This window comes from Glycine soja, chromosome 9, assembly GCF_004193775.1.
Source record: "Glycine soja cultivar W05 chromosome 9, ASM419377v2, whole genome shotgun sequence".
NCBI classification, from domain to species: domain Eukaryota; kingdom Viridiplantae; phylum Streptophyta; class Magnoliopsida; order Fabales; family Fabaceae; genus Glycine; species Glycine soja.
In genome coordinates, this window is record NC_041010.1 from 46088696 (window position 1) to 46103905 (window position 15210).

The 15210-nt window shown below is 34.4% G+C and overlaps 1 protein-coding gene across 3 annotated transcripts; it reads left to right on the top strand.

The window, feature by feature from the left end:
• Nucleotides 1-1339: 1339 nt before the first annotated feature.
• Nucleotides 1340-5061, top strand: LOC114425249 (vacuolar protein 8-like). Of its 3 annotated transcripts, none has more exons than XM_028392090.1 (3): nucleotides 1340-1970; nucleotides 2147-2245; nucleotides 2862-5061. In XM_028392090.1, exon 3 carries the CDS (start codon nucleotides 3237-3239, stop codon nucleotides 4914-4916), a length of 1680 nt encoding a protein of 559 aa, XP_028247891.1. In that variant the 5' UTR covers nucleotides 1340-1970; nucleotides 2147-2245; nucleotides 2862-3236; the 3' UTR covers nucleotides 4917-5061. The 3 variants fall into 3 exon arrangements, with proteins under 3 accessions (XP_028247891.1, XP_028247890.1, XP_028247888.1); XM_028392089.1 differs by having other exon boundaries at nucleotides 3199-5061; XM_028392087.1 differs by lacking the exons at nucleotides 1340-1970; nucleotides 2147-2245 and adding an exon at nucleotides 2315-2471 and having other exon boundaries at nucleotides 3199-5061.
• The last annotated feature ends 10149 nt before the right edge of the window (nucleotides 5062-15210 follow it).

The following is a 15210-nucleotide window of genomic DNA, read 5'->3' on the forward strand; positions in this document are numbered from 1 at the left end:
AATTTTCTTAAAATTAAATAATTAATACAGTATTATTTGAAGATAAAATAAAATAAAATTTAAAATATAAATATATTCTTAAAACTTTTAAAATTTAGCATTCATCAATAACTTTACTCATGCTTCCTAAAAAAATAATTACTCGTAAAATATAAATTACTTTTAAGATATACATAAAAATATATTTTTTAAAATTTAAATTTTATACTAAAAGTAAATTATACCAACAAAAAATTAATCTTGTGTATATCGTAATAATTCCTTTTGATTTCTAAAATTTTCGAAAAGACAAGCATGCAATGTAAGGAATGATTTTCCCCCACCACGTTTGCATTAATGAAAAATATTATAATATTAATACCTCCCTAACAGCCTGTTTTAATTTTTAAGAATTTATATTTGTTTTTATTACAATTAAATTAAGATTGTTTATTTCTATTTTCATTTTTGGTTTTTATATTGTTTCTTTTTAACTAAAAAATTCTCACGTAATTTTATAATTTTTTAAAAGATTTATATAGAAAACAGAAAGAATATTTTACTATTTTCTGTAAAAAATAAAAATAAAAACAAAATAATTATTCTATAATTAAAAGTAAAAATAAAAAAAAACATTTTCTCAAAATAAATGAACAATCTCTAATATTTTCAATTCAGATATTGATATGCGTGGACTTATTATTATTTTTTACTTAATAAAAACAAGTTTGGAGAATTTCATAAATATTGAAAAGACTAATTGTAATTTTGATTCTTACATGTTTTTATGATTTTGATCCTTTTAAATTTTTATTATAATATTTAGTTCTTTAATCTTATAAATTAATAATTTTAGTTTTTCAGATAGATTATTAATAAATAATTTAAATTAATTAAATTTTTAAGCTAATTATAAATTAATCAAAATCATTAATCATAAAATTGAATAAAAATTACTAATCACAATTTTTTATAATAACATCTCTCTTTTTCTCTATAAACACTTCTTTTATCTTCATCAATATAATTTTTAATAATTTTTTATTACATTTTTTTAATGATTAATAATTTTTATTTAATTTATAATTAATTTAATGTCTTTAATGATTACAAATATTAATTATAATTAAAATCAAATTTTACAATTAAAAATTAAAAAAAAATTAAAATCATAATTTAAAAAAAATAGAATACCAATATTACACTTTAGTCTGTTCAAAATTAACCCAATTACAACGGTAGAATGCCTGTCCCAAGAACAATCGTGAGCGTTGGATCAAGAAAACTGCTCGACCTTTAAGCCATGTTGCTCGAATCATAAGCTTACCTTTCTCCGTTGACAGTGTAAAACAATACTTTTTACAGAGAGAATCTTCATCTTCGAGACAGCGATTCTGACACATATATCTTGCATTTCTAGAGACATCAGAGAAGTTTGATTTTTGAATTGTTGGCGTGAACTCTGAAGTGAAGTGAAGAAGTGAATACTTTTAATATTGCACTTGTGTAGTTAAGCTTGATCACACTACTTAGGCTTAGTTGTATTTTTTTTTCTTTTATTTTTTAATTGGGTTTTTAAGATTCTTCAGATTTCTTCACTTTTTTTTAGTATTTATATTAAATTAAAGGAGAGAGTGAGCGTTTTGTGTCTTCTTCTGAATTATGAAGCAGAAACCGTTTCTGGGTGTTTGTGATTCCGAGGAAACTGTTTCTGGTTAGTAGTATTAGTAATGTTTTTTGAGCATGCAGGACGCGGTTTTTCGGAAAGATAGGGCTTTCTCTGATTGCTGACTCTGGAAGCGTTACATTTACATGAGTTAATATTTATTGAGAAGTTGTCAAAGCAAAGTTTTGGGGTTGTTGGTTTGGTGATCCTTTCTCTGAGCCTGAGGCATTTTCTCTGTCACTACATTAGTGTGTGTCTGAGTCGTAGAAATAAAAGTGTTTCTGTGAAGTTTGAAGATTAAGCCACAACATATATTGCTTAAAAGGTTTGTTGGTCTTTATTTTTTTTTTTAGTTCTTCAATTTTCAATTTTTGGGTTTGTTGCTTTTATTTGATCTCCTACTTCTGGAAAGAAAAGTAGTGTTCTTCTGCTACCTTTTTCTTCTAATTTTTGTTTTTGTGAATGTTAGATTTTGTCTCTAACTATTTTTGGGCTTTACAGAAGGATTGGAGAGTTGAGAACAAGGCTGTTTTGTGGATCATTCAATGGCTATCAAAAGGATAATCTCTTGGAATATCAAGCAAGTCAACTTGATTTGAGGTATATAAGATATTATTTTTAAAAAAATTATATATATTTTTTTCTGGTGATGGTTCATTGTACGAACTATCGTGTATACAACTGTAGACAGAGACTTATGTCTTCCCTTCAAAGGAAAGTCTCTCCCTTTCTCACACCAGTAGCCCCCATTTATGAGGAGAAAGATAGGAAAACACACAGCTAAGAAAGACTTCTACTTTAGAACAATCCTTGACCGTTGATATGGGTCAGAACTGATTAAGCTCTCTCTTCTCTCTCTAGATTCATCTTTCACACTAGTCTCACAGCAACGAGATCTTTTCTATCATGGTTGAAAAGTAAAGTTATGGTTTTTGTTTCCTATTGACCAAAATACCCCTACAAAGGATACCATATTACATTTTGGCCATGTGTTTGGTGTGTCTTTTGGAGGGGCACTTTTGGATTTGTGTCTGAAATATCTGCCGACGGCTGCTTTATTGTTTGCCGTTTAAAGTATTTTTCCTTCACTTTCATCAACAACAATATTTCATCTACCATGGTTTAGTTGTATTAAATCAATTTTTTATAGGAATTAAATTATTAATAATAATGTTTAATTTTTATTATAACTAATGTGTGCTTATAATTTTCCAAGGGCATTGAATGGTCGCTCTTGCTAAAGTGAGAGAAAAGACTAGTGGGGCATGTTTTGGTACTTCAGTTTTGTTGGTCGAGCCATGCTTTCAGTAAACAAGCTTTGTGTGATCATAGGAGATTCTCGAAGTTGTTGGGGTTATTGGGGTGGTTGTTTTTTTGTGCCTCAGAGTTTTCTATTGGAGTCTTAATTTATAATTTACGGATCATATGATTGCAACTGCTCCACCACAGCCTTTTAATTTTCTATGCTTGATATCATTTTTCTATTTACCAATTGGCATCTGGGGGCATTTCTTTGAAGGCTTTGGTTTTCTTGTGTTGTTCCATTGTGGCAGCTAATCATCGTCGGTTCTACGACTACCAAACTGAAATCATGGTGGAAGATGGCGATGAGGTTGCGGTAGATGCTCGTTCCACAGAAGACTGGTTGTTGCATGCACAAGAACTTGTTCCTGTTGTCATTGATAAGGCAAGAGAGGTCAAGGGATTTGCCGGTAGATGGAAGATGATTGTCGCAAAACTGGAACAGATCCCTTTGCGGTTATCGGATTTGTCAAGCCATCCATGCTTCTCGAAGAATGCTCTTTGCAAGGAGCAGTTGCAGGCTGTGTCAAAGACACTTGGGGAAGCGATTGAATTGACTGAGTTATGTTTGAAGGAGAAGTATGAGGGTAAGCTTCGGATGCAGAGCGATCTAGATTCATTGTCTGGGAAGCTTGATTTGAATTTGAGGGATTGTGGGCTTCTGATCAAGACTGGTGTGCTTGGTGAGGCTACTTTGCCATTGGCTGTGTCTAGTTCTGTGGCAGAATCAGATGTTGCAACATACAACAACATAAGGGAGTTGCTGGCACGCCTTCAGATCGGGCACTTGGAAGCGAAGCACCGAGCTTTAGACAGCGTCGTTGAGGCCATGAAGGAGGATGAGAAGAGTGTTTTATCTGTTCTTGGTCGGAGCAATATTGCTGCTTTGGTTCAATTGCTTACAGCTACCTCTCCCAGGATAAGGGAGAAAACAGTTACTGTTATAAGCTCGCTTGCAGAATCCGGTAGCTGCGAAAATTGGCTAGTTTCTGAAGGAGTTCTGCCACCTCTTATAAGGCTTGTTGAATCTGGCAGCACGGTGGGGAAGGAAAAGGCCACAATATCCCTTCAGAGGTTGTCGATGTCAGCCGAAACAGCACGAGCAATCGTGGGACACAGTGGGGTTCGTCCATTGGTTGAACTTTGTCAAATCGGTGATTCTGTGTCACAGGCCGCGGCTGCGTGTACTCTGAAGAACATATCAGCTGTGCCTGAGGTTAGACAAGCTTTGGCTGAAGAAGGGATTGTGAGGGTAATGATCAATCTGCTTAACTGTGGAATTCTGTTAGGTTCGAAAGAGCATGCTGCAGAGTGCTTGCAGAACCTCACTGCAAGCAATGAGAATCTAAGGAGGAATGTCATATCAGAAGGTGGTGTTAGGAGTCTTCTGGCTTATCTTGATGGTCCACTTCCTCAGGAATCCGCGGTTGGAGCATTGAGGAACTTGGTTGGATCAGTTCCTGAGGAATCCTTGGTTTCCCTTGGTTTGATCCCCCGTTTGGCTCACGTGTTGAAGTCCGGATCCTTAGGTGCTCAGCAAGCAGCTGCAGCCGCGATATGTCGGGTTTGCAGCTCCACAGACATGAAGAAAATGGTTGGTGAAGCTGGCTGCATCCCTCTCCTTGTGAAGATGCTTGAGGCCAAGTCAAACAGTGTTAGAGAGGTTGCTGCCCAAGCAATTGCAAGCTTGATGGTTGTGTCTCAGAATCGAAGAGAGGTTAAGAAGGATGACAAGAGTGTGCCAAACTTGGTTCAGTTGCTTGATCATAGTCCTCAGAACACTGCAAAAAAATATGCAGTTACTTGCCTTGGATCACTTTCTTCATGTAAGAAATGTAAGAAGCTTATGATCTCATATGGGGCAATTGGGTATCTGAAGAAACTTACTGAGATGGACATTCCAGGAGCTAAAAAGCTGCATGAAAGGTTGGAAAGAGGGAAATTTAGAAGTTTATTTAGCAAGAAATAGAGGAAAAAATTGTTAATTTTTAATTTTTTTTATTTTGTATTAAGAAGCAAAATGCTAAGTTGCAAACTGGAATGAACAGGTTTGCTAATCTATGTATTATAAATCAGTGTTAGATTATATTATAAATATTTAAATTTCTGTGCTCTCTCCCTCCACCCTTTTTCTTCTGAAATTCTTTTGGGAATTCGAATAATAAGTTAAATCTACTTGTTTGGCTGTTATTTGAACTATTTATTTAATTATGGGAAAATTTCATACTCAAGATATTCTCCTATTATCTTCTGTCTTCATGCAGGGTTTTTCTCCTTTTTTTGTTATTCATTGCCCACTTTGTGAAATCTATATAATGATTGTGATCAATGTCGGATTATTTTATAATAATTAAAGTTTCTGTATCCTATGTCTCTGTGGATGTGTTTTGTTCTAAATTAGGCACTTGAACACTGTCTGATGATTCCCTTTGGATGCCAACATGTGAAAAAGTTAAAACCTCGGATATCCATCCACCTTTAGTAAACATGCAGTGATTTATTTATTTTTATTGTGAATTTAGTTAATGAGAGGTAACAGTTCTACATAAACTTTAAAGTACAAAGTGCACTAAAGCTATTAATGGGATCAGAATAAGCAAGGGATATAAAAGAGCAAGAACCATGTATATATATATATATATATATATATATATATATATATATATATATATATATATATATATATATATATATGTTTTGCAATGGTTTTTCTTTTTCTTTTTTCTGGATTAATGGTGTTTATAGTTTTTGAATAAGTTTTGAATTTGATTTTAGTGTCTGACTTTTAAAAATTTGATTTTAATTTTTTTATTTTAAAAACATTTAAACTTTGATCTGTGTATAGGAGGAAAAAAATAAAAAGGGGCTAGTTTTAATGACTAATATTTTGATATTTTAAAAATAACAAGACAACAATTAATTGATTTTTAAAGTTAAAATAAAATTAAAATTTTTAGGAACTAAAACTACAATTAACTACCCCTGTTATTGATGTATAACATTCCTTCACTCTAGCAGGTATATATTGGCATGGCAATAGTAATTAATCGGATAAGTAATTACAGAAGTGATGATGAGTCCACTAAAGAGCTTAAGGACTCTTACCTTCCAGCTTCCTTAATTTTTTTATTTTATTCATGTCATCACCTTCCAGCACTTAAGTATTTTATAATTTTGTTCTGTTGTTCAGTTCGGATTCCTTTACAAGAAAGAATTATGCTTGGTTCACTTTTTATTTTATTATATATTTTACTACTACTATAAATAAAAATATTATCTTGTTTTAACTTTATTTTTTTATTTTATAAGATAAATACAGAAAATATAAAATAACAAAACAGTTTTTACTATTTCTTACAAGAATTTTTTAAAAATAAAAACTAAGAAAAAATAATTTCATAATTATTAATCAAAATACAAAAATTACAAATCAAACGAACCTCAAATTCTTGTTTGTTCCCAGTAAGTTAATGATTTCTTCTATAACACTGATTAAAAATTGTTCGAGTGTTAGTGAAAGAAAGCTTTCCAATGTGAAAAGTTTTTAGCGTGAACTATCATAAAATTTTCTGAAATTTAAAGGAAATACTGAAGCTAAAAATTAAAATAAGAAACACTTGCATCTACTCTTATAAAGATTTATTCTTATCTATGTCCAACATTGCAATAGTGTTTTTTCTAAAGAAATTCATATGCATTTTTTTAAACGAAGGGCATATATGCCTATCACCACATTAAAAAATGGTTTTTTTTAGTATAATGTTCATAGAATATTATTAATAATATTTGCAATAATGGTTATTTTCAAAACAATTTTTTTTATATTCAATTTGAGATTATGTTGCAAGACCACGATTGAATGAATTGTCATTCACTGAGATGTTAGAACTGCTTGATCAGTAATAATTTTAATTAACGATTTTTCTGTTTAAAGTGTTATAAAAATAAAATAAAAATTAATGAATTATATTAGGGAAGGTCTCAAATATAAAATTACTTGAGATCTCAAAATTTCAAGACCCTTAACCTACTAAAATTCAACCTTATTTTTGCACTTTATATACTAGCTCTGTTTACCAAATAATATACATATCTGAAGTTGGAAGATTGTTCGGTTTAAAAGTTAGTATTTTTGAAAATCAACCTTTACTTTTAAATTTTTAATACTTTCGTGCTTCAAGATTTTGAAGTCTTTAAGTCATGGCCAAATGAATATTTCTGCTTCAGTTCCCTTAAAAGATACTCTGTTTTGGGTTTTTGGCCACCTTGAACCACATTATACAAAATTTGCTGGGACACATCTTATTAATAACTATCAATCTTGATTTATGTTGCTTGTGTTGAGTTTTGGCAACCTGTCTGGAAGCCAATCTGAACCAAACCTTTTTGTGATTATGCTGCAATGTTCTGCAACTACCAAAGATTTGAATTTAAATTAATAAATAATGGATGGAATCTTTTAGTTGGTTTGTTTGTATTAAAACTCTCCATTGATTTAACACTTTCAACAATAGTTTTTAGATGTGGAAAACTCCTTTTACATCGATTTTTCGTTAAACTGAAATAGAATGTGTATCAGAAAGTGTTAATCTGTCAATATTTTACATCGGTTGTTTCTTATCCGATGTAGAAAGTACCTATACAATAGCAGTAGCACATCTTTACAAAACCGATGCCATATAGGTATTATCTACATTGATTTTCTTTAGAACTCATGCAGAAAGTCATTGTTACATAACAAAAGTATATGGCAGTTGAGTTTTAAAATCCAAATCAGTCTACAAATATGTTGTTATAAATAATCTTGCAGCCAATTAGTACTGCAAACATTAACAATCCATTCTAAACTCAAGTTAATAAACAAGGAAAACTATTTATTATATGAAAATAGAAACAAGTTAATAAACAAGTGACATTTTGATGATGATGCTTTTCATTTTTTTCCCTTTGATATTGTTTTTTTGAATGTAGAAACAAGGTAAAAGTGTCTCCAGCATAACTAACATAATCTAAAATCTATAATTAAACTTTTACTCATGCACCTAGCTTTTTGTACTATTCTTTTTCAACGAGAATCATTATCTTCAAAAGATGTAGACTTACTAATCCAATGTTTCTGGAGCAGTTGAAGCAACTCCATCTGGAGAACTTAATTGGCTATTTATGTGAAGATGGGAGAGTGCTTAGCTTCTTGTCTAAAGATAATAGCTTTTCAGAGGCACACATTTTTTTTCTTCTTCTTTTGATCAGTTGAGTGAAATTATTCATAATTTTCCACCTCAATATATAAATTCTTATGAAAGGGGTATCGTTCTTAATAATGATGTATGTAATGAGAGAGTTACTTTTATAAGAGTTAGATGAACCAATATAGATCATTAAATCTTACATATGCATGAATGAATAAAGATTAAAGTGGTCCTATGACGACTAGGAATTTCACTATCTTAAGACTGCAATAATAGTTATGATTACTGTTTACCGGGGTCTCAGAGGCGGTCACGTGTCATCAGATCACTAACTTCCTTGATCTTCCAGCATTGGGTAGGTGTCTTCCCCAGTACATGATCTTACAACTTTGCAGAAACTTGTGCTTTAATTTGGTAAAAATATATGTAGAAAGATAAATGCATATAGTAAATACAATTACATGTCTTAGCTATTTTGATTTACTTGAAGACAAAGTGTTGTGGAGTCAAATTATAGAAATTGAGCAAAGATTATTTAGATGTATTCACCTTCAGCTTTGCAGCTGTTGCTTAGTGTCATGCTTTTTTGAACTGATGGTGTGCAAGTTGAAGTGCATCCATCTCGTTTAACTCAATTCTTAGCTTTCAAAACTACAATCAAACTTTGTTGTTGCTTTTGTCCTCTACAAATATTGATCGTGCTTTTCTCTAACCATTGAGCATGACATGTTTATTCTTTTCTCATTCAGAAGACAAAGAATTTATCACAAGCAATGTCCTTTGGAGAAAAAATATTATTCGTTTCCACTTTTTTATTCATCACATTCACATTTTGCCAAGCAAAGAATTATTTACTTGTCTCTTTCTCTGAAGGATCTTCATGCAACATATTGTTAGCTAGGTTTGGACTTGTATAGCTCTTAATTTTTATAACAGTTTCGAATCAATTTATACTCTAATGAAATGTCTTAAAATTCAGTACTATATAAATACAAAACTTTCATTAATCTGTTCACCATTTTACTTTCACTGAAAGCTTTTGAAACTTGGACATATTGGAATTAATTTTTGTAATATCTTATTCACTCATACAATATTACGCCAATTTCAATTTAATCAAATTCATAAAATCAAGATCAGCAAAACTATATGCATAATCTATTCATATTATCTACTTTTCTTCTTTGCAAAACATTGATTCAGAGTAACCCTACTTTAAAAAGACTAAAAAGGTTGCATAGTCTCTAACTATGAGAAAATCTAGAGATCCAAATTTGGCTTTGCGTTTTAGTTGTTACCTTTAATTCCAAAAGAAATTAAGCATTGCTAGCGCTTGAGCTTAAAAGGTTCAATATCTGCTACACTTTCTATTCACGCCTTCTCAACAAAATAATTCTTTTATGTTCAGTATTCTTCAATGAATAAAAAGATTTCACGCGTTTCTTATCTTTATTCTCATTATTTCTCTTCTCAAGCAAAGAATTTAACCTCTCTTTCTCTCATGATAAAAATTCTCATAAGAAAGTGTCCCCTCTCTCTCTCTCTCTATATATATATATATATGGGTTATGATCATTGTTTGCTCATGCAAAGAAACCAAGCAGAAAAACAACGACAGTTTTTCTTTTAAGTGAATTCAATCTCGTGCCTGAGTCTGATCAAACTTTTTTCATTTACATCCCATTTTGTCCATTACCTTTGTGTTTCTAATTTTTTTTTTAAAAAAAAGACAAGAAATTACAAAACAAAACAAACAAAAAATTCTGTATATTATATTCGAGTTTGTTCTTGAATCCAAAAACAAGATAACCAGGGATCAAGTTTGGTTCTGTGTTGTTCAGGGGTGCAGGCAAAACACAAGGAGCCGAAGACTTTTAAGCCAAGCAAGTTTGGCTCTGTGTTATTCACAGTATAGCTCTTCTTTGATTTGTAATATCCATTGTGATAAGAGCGTCCTCTACCTCTTCCACCTCCATTTCCTCTGTGGAATTAAACAACACCTTCGAGTCTTCCAATGAAGCACCAGTGAGTTGCCTCTCTTGTTGCAACACTGAAGAGAAAACCTTGTTGATGGAAGGAATTGAAGGGGCTCCATCAACAAGATTTGAGTTTTCACAGTTCCATACAACTCATTAAGTCCTTTCAAAATGCACACAACATATGCTGAATCCTTATACTTCTTAACAGACTTTATTTTGTCACAATTGCATTTAACATGGCAAGTACAATTGGGAATTGGTCTCTGCACTTCTAATTCATCCCATAGGGTTTTGAGTTCAGTGAAAAATTCAGAAACGGGTCTTTCACCTTGCTTAATTGAATGTATATATCTCCTGATGAAAATATTGGCATACTACATGGATGCTCAGAATGTTAAAATGAATTCGACACTTTAACAACTTGCCTTGACTATTTTATTAAAATGGGAGATATTGGTATGGAGTAAAATTAAAACATCAAATCAAAAATTAAGGGAGTAGATTTTAGCAACACCATAGTTTATAATGCATATTCCTGCTTTTTACCATAATCTGTAATAAGTGAAATTTTCATTTTAAATAAGAATATTACAAGCACCCCTCCTAATATATATATATATATATATATGTTAAGCTCTTTAAATTAATGACCGTTTTGCATGTACTGGTGGAGAAGTGATAGCAATACCAACATCACCTACCAGGCCCATAAGGACACGTAGCAAGCCCACTTACTTGGCAGATTACACATAGAAGATTCAAGAACCAAGCACGTGGGAAATTCATTCGTTAGGAGATATTTCAATTCTGTTAATTGTGCTATTGCTCTGTATCTTTCTGCTATGATAGCTAACCAATTCTGTTATGGAGTTGCACTAGGATAGCCTTTAAATACCATTTAGTAATAAGAATAAGACACACAGAGCAATTTTTCAGTCATTTCTTATCTTGAGGAGTTTTCCTTGTTCTCGAATACAAGGCACATTGCTACTTCTTTTCCTTATCACCTTCCGGGACCCTATCAATTGGTCCGACCTGCCATCCATGGCTGCCTTCCATGGCTGCCTTCCATGGCTGCCTCTACCTGCCGGAACCACTACCTTCCACCATACCCACTCCCTACAGTCACCTACCGCCCATGGCTGCCTCTCATGGCTTCCTCTACCCCTACTCCGGCCATGCCATAGCACACCACCTGCAACCACCCCTGCAACAGCCATCCATTCCATCTCAGCACCCACCTTCTCTTTATGTACATCCAGCTCAATCCCTTGGGATTGATTTTGAGAGTACCCGGCTCCGCTTGCTAGCCTTGTGCGATACCCGGAACCGCCCCCCGTTTCCTTCTTCGGTGCAGCCACCACCGCCTCCGCCGCCTCCGCCACCGCCGCCGCCTCTGCCTCACCCTCACATACCTCCTCCTCAGTTCACATCACACTCCCACGTTCCTCCTCAGCTTTATCCTCAGGAATGGGGCAACCCAAACTGCCCAATGCCGCCCACGATACCTCACTCCCACGTTCCTCCTTCCCTTCCTATGCCGCCTGTGATTCCATGCTCCGCACCCAGGCAACAAAGCCCCACACCCACCCCAACTCTGCTTCCCATGGCTGGAAAAGGAGATAGTCTTGCTATCGGAATCGATTCCGACACCACCTGCTTCCCCGTCAGCGTGTGGCAGCACCATCGTGTCGAAATCATCACCACTGATCAGCGTAACAGAACCACACCGTCTCATGTTGCTTTCACCGAACGATTGATTGGTGACGCCACCAAGGACCAGGTCACCTTGAACCCCATCAATACCATTTTCGATGTTGGTGCCTCCATACAGAGTGATATGCAGCTATGGCCTCCTAAGGCTATCCCTGGCCCTCCTGACAAACCTACGATTGTGGTCAACTACAAAGGTAAATCCAGTGTTCTTGAATCTTTCGCTGGTATTAATCTGCCACGTGGCCAAGGCATTTGCACTAAGGTGCCCTTAGATATTAGGCTCTGGAATCACCTTCTTCCAACCCCAGAGCTTGTGTTGGAGTTCTATGGCAAGATTTTTTCAACAGATGAAGCACACGTTTCTCAGGCCATAAATGCTGCCATAGAAAAGCTTGCTGGCCATGGCAAAGGGATTTCCAACAACCCTTTGACATTGTTGGTAAAGAAGAATGGCGTTCCTGATCTTTATTTGGTGGATCTTCTCGGTATAACTCAGGTTCTAGTTCATGGACACCCAGAGAATATTTATGACCAGATTACGGATATGATCATGGAGCATATAAATCCGGAAGAAAACGTTTTACTGCATGTTTTCTCTGTTAACGCTAATTTTCCTACTTGTGAGCCCATTAGGATGTCTCCCAGTATTGACAACACTGTGCTCAGGACTTTGGCTGTGGTGACAAAGACTACCAAGTCTCCTGAAGGATTGTTAGAGAAAGTTTTAGTTGATGAAGTCAATCTTGGTCTTGGTGATGAAATTTATGAGGATGCTAGAATGGAAGAACAACAGTTGTTTGAGTTCCATCCATCTCTTTTCAAAATTCATGAGTCTATTGTGGGTGTTTCAATTTTAGCAAACGAATTGGTTCAGATTCAAGTCCAGGTCTATGACAGTGAATGTATGAAGACTTATGACAACAATTTGCTTGGCCAATTTGAGTCTGATGTTAATGTGGTTAAAGCTTTGATAATTATGTATGTGCAATGTGGCGATATCAACACTGCTAGGTTGGTGTTTGACAAAATGCCTAATCAGGACATGACTTTGTGGAGTGCCTTGATTTCTAGCTATTTTGAATACAAGGAGCCTTTTCTTTTGAGGTATGACTTAACAGCTCCATTTGCTATGTTTGTGGCTATGACTGGTCGAATATCTTTCGAAAGATACCAAATAGCCAAGGTTTACAGAAGGGATCACCCATCCAAGGGAAGATACTATGAATTTTATCAATGTGACTTTGATGTTGCTTGTACCCTTGGTCTGTCTGAAATTATAGGCCTGGATTATTCCAATGGAGTTATATTCGAAGTTGTTTCTCAAAGAGACACTCAGCTTGGGTCAATTGCTGCCAGTAGCCAATATGATCATCTTATAGGGATGATTGGCTCAAGATCAATGCCTGTAGTTGGTGTGAGTATGAGAATTGAAGGAGTATTGGTCATACTGAAGCAACTACAGACAGGCATTCACTACATCATAGAAGAAAGCAAGGAGACCGTGGCGACTTTTCTGTTCTTGGAGAGACTCAAGAAGAACAACTATGAAGTTCTCTTCATGGTGAATGCAATTGTTGAGTATGCAGTTGGGCAACCCAAGGCCTACAATGGAAAGAAATTGGCTTCAGCCACAAAGGAAAGGTTGAAGCTGGATGATGAGACCGTGGAGGAGAAAAAGAAGGTAGCGAATAAGAAGAAGTCATTTGACGAGCTTTACAAAGGATTAGTTGTTGAGAAAATTGACAGAATTGATACTAAAGAGCATTTTGCTGCTAAGCATTTTTCTGTTGCGGGTCAACTAGAGTTTATGGTTGTCCTCTTTATCCCCTTGAAGGCACCTTTTGATCTCTTTGACACTTGGAAGATGCCTAGTAAAATCAAACTCTTTGTTAGGGGTATTGTGGATTCTGAGGATCTTCCTCTCAACATTTATAGAGCATTGCTGCAGCAGAACAAGATCCTGAAAGCCATTAGGAAAAACTTGGTTAAGAAGGGCATTGAAATGTTCTTGGAAATTGCTGAAAACAAAGAGAACTATAACCAGTTTTATGCAGCCCTCTCTAAAAATCTGAAACTTGGTATTCATGAGGTTTCTCCGAACAAGACAAAACTCACTGAATTGCTCAAGTGTCACCCAACTAAGAGTGGTGATGTGATGACCAACCTCAAGGTCTATGTTACCAACATCCACGAAGTACAGACTGACATCTACTACATAACTGGTGAAAGCATGAACCTTGCTGTGAATTTCCCTATTTCCATTTTGTTTTCATTGTCCAACCTTGAGGACAAGGTTGTTTTTGAAGCGGTGGGTAATGATAGCAATACCAACATCACCTACCAGGCCCATAAGGACACGTAGCAAGCCCACTTACTTGGCAGATTACACATAGAAGATTCAAGAACCAAGCACGTGGGAAATTCATTCGTTAGGAGATATTTCAATTCTGTTAATTGTGCTATTGCTCTGTATCTTTCTGCTATGATAGCTAACCAATTCTGTTATGGAGTTGCACTAGGATAGCCTTTAAATACCATTTAGTAATAAGAATAAGACACACAGAGCAATTTTTCAGTCATTTCTTATCTTGAGGAGTTTTCCTTGTTCTCGAATACAAGGCACATTGCTACTTCTTTTCCTTATCACCTTCCGGGACCCTATCAAGAAGTCTGCATGCGATATACAGTATTTGAAACTCGGTAATAAAAGAAATAAAAAATATCATAAAATATTACTAGAATTTTTCTGAACTCCTCACATTGGGCTTGTGCAAAAATCCAACAAATATAGTTAAGTTACAAAAATACGCCATTGAGCTTCTTAAAGTAGTCTTCTCGTGTAAGGCGTGTTGCTAGCATTTTTTGTAAATGCAATTGATAGTATTAAAATTTTATCATACTTTTTCATTGTAATACAACATCATTATTTTATTCATATATAGTAAAATGAGTTGGGTCTCACACTAGTATTACAATCTCTTTTATATATTTGTTTTGAATAATTTTTAGATTTTTCCAAACATTGAGCAATTGTCACTCAGCAAGGAAGACGCCATGGCGATATCTCATGGATTGTTTCAGGCAAAGCCAAATTCTCAAACGGTATTGCTTTCATAACTCTTTCTTACTTTGCTCTCATTACTTGGTGGAATAATTGTGGTCACATCTAGAGGGGTGTGTTGAAAGTCACACGTAACAGATAATCATGACAAAAATGGAATAGGTTAAAATCTCACATCGAATAGAGATTATATCAAAATAAACTATATAAATGAGAAATAATCTTTATTTTATAAATTAGTTTTATAGGGTTGACTCAAAGCCCAAACTCACTCTTCACAGTAATGTTTGTTATAATCACTGATGTCCTTCCTTTCTG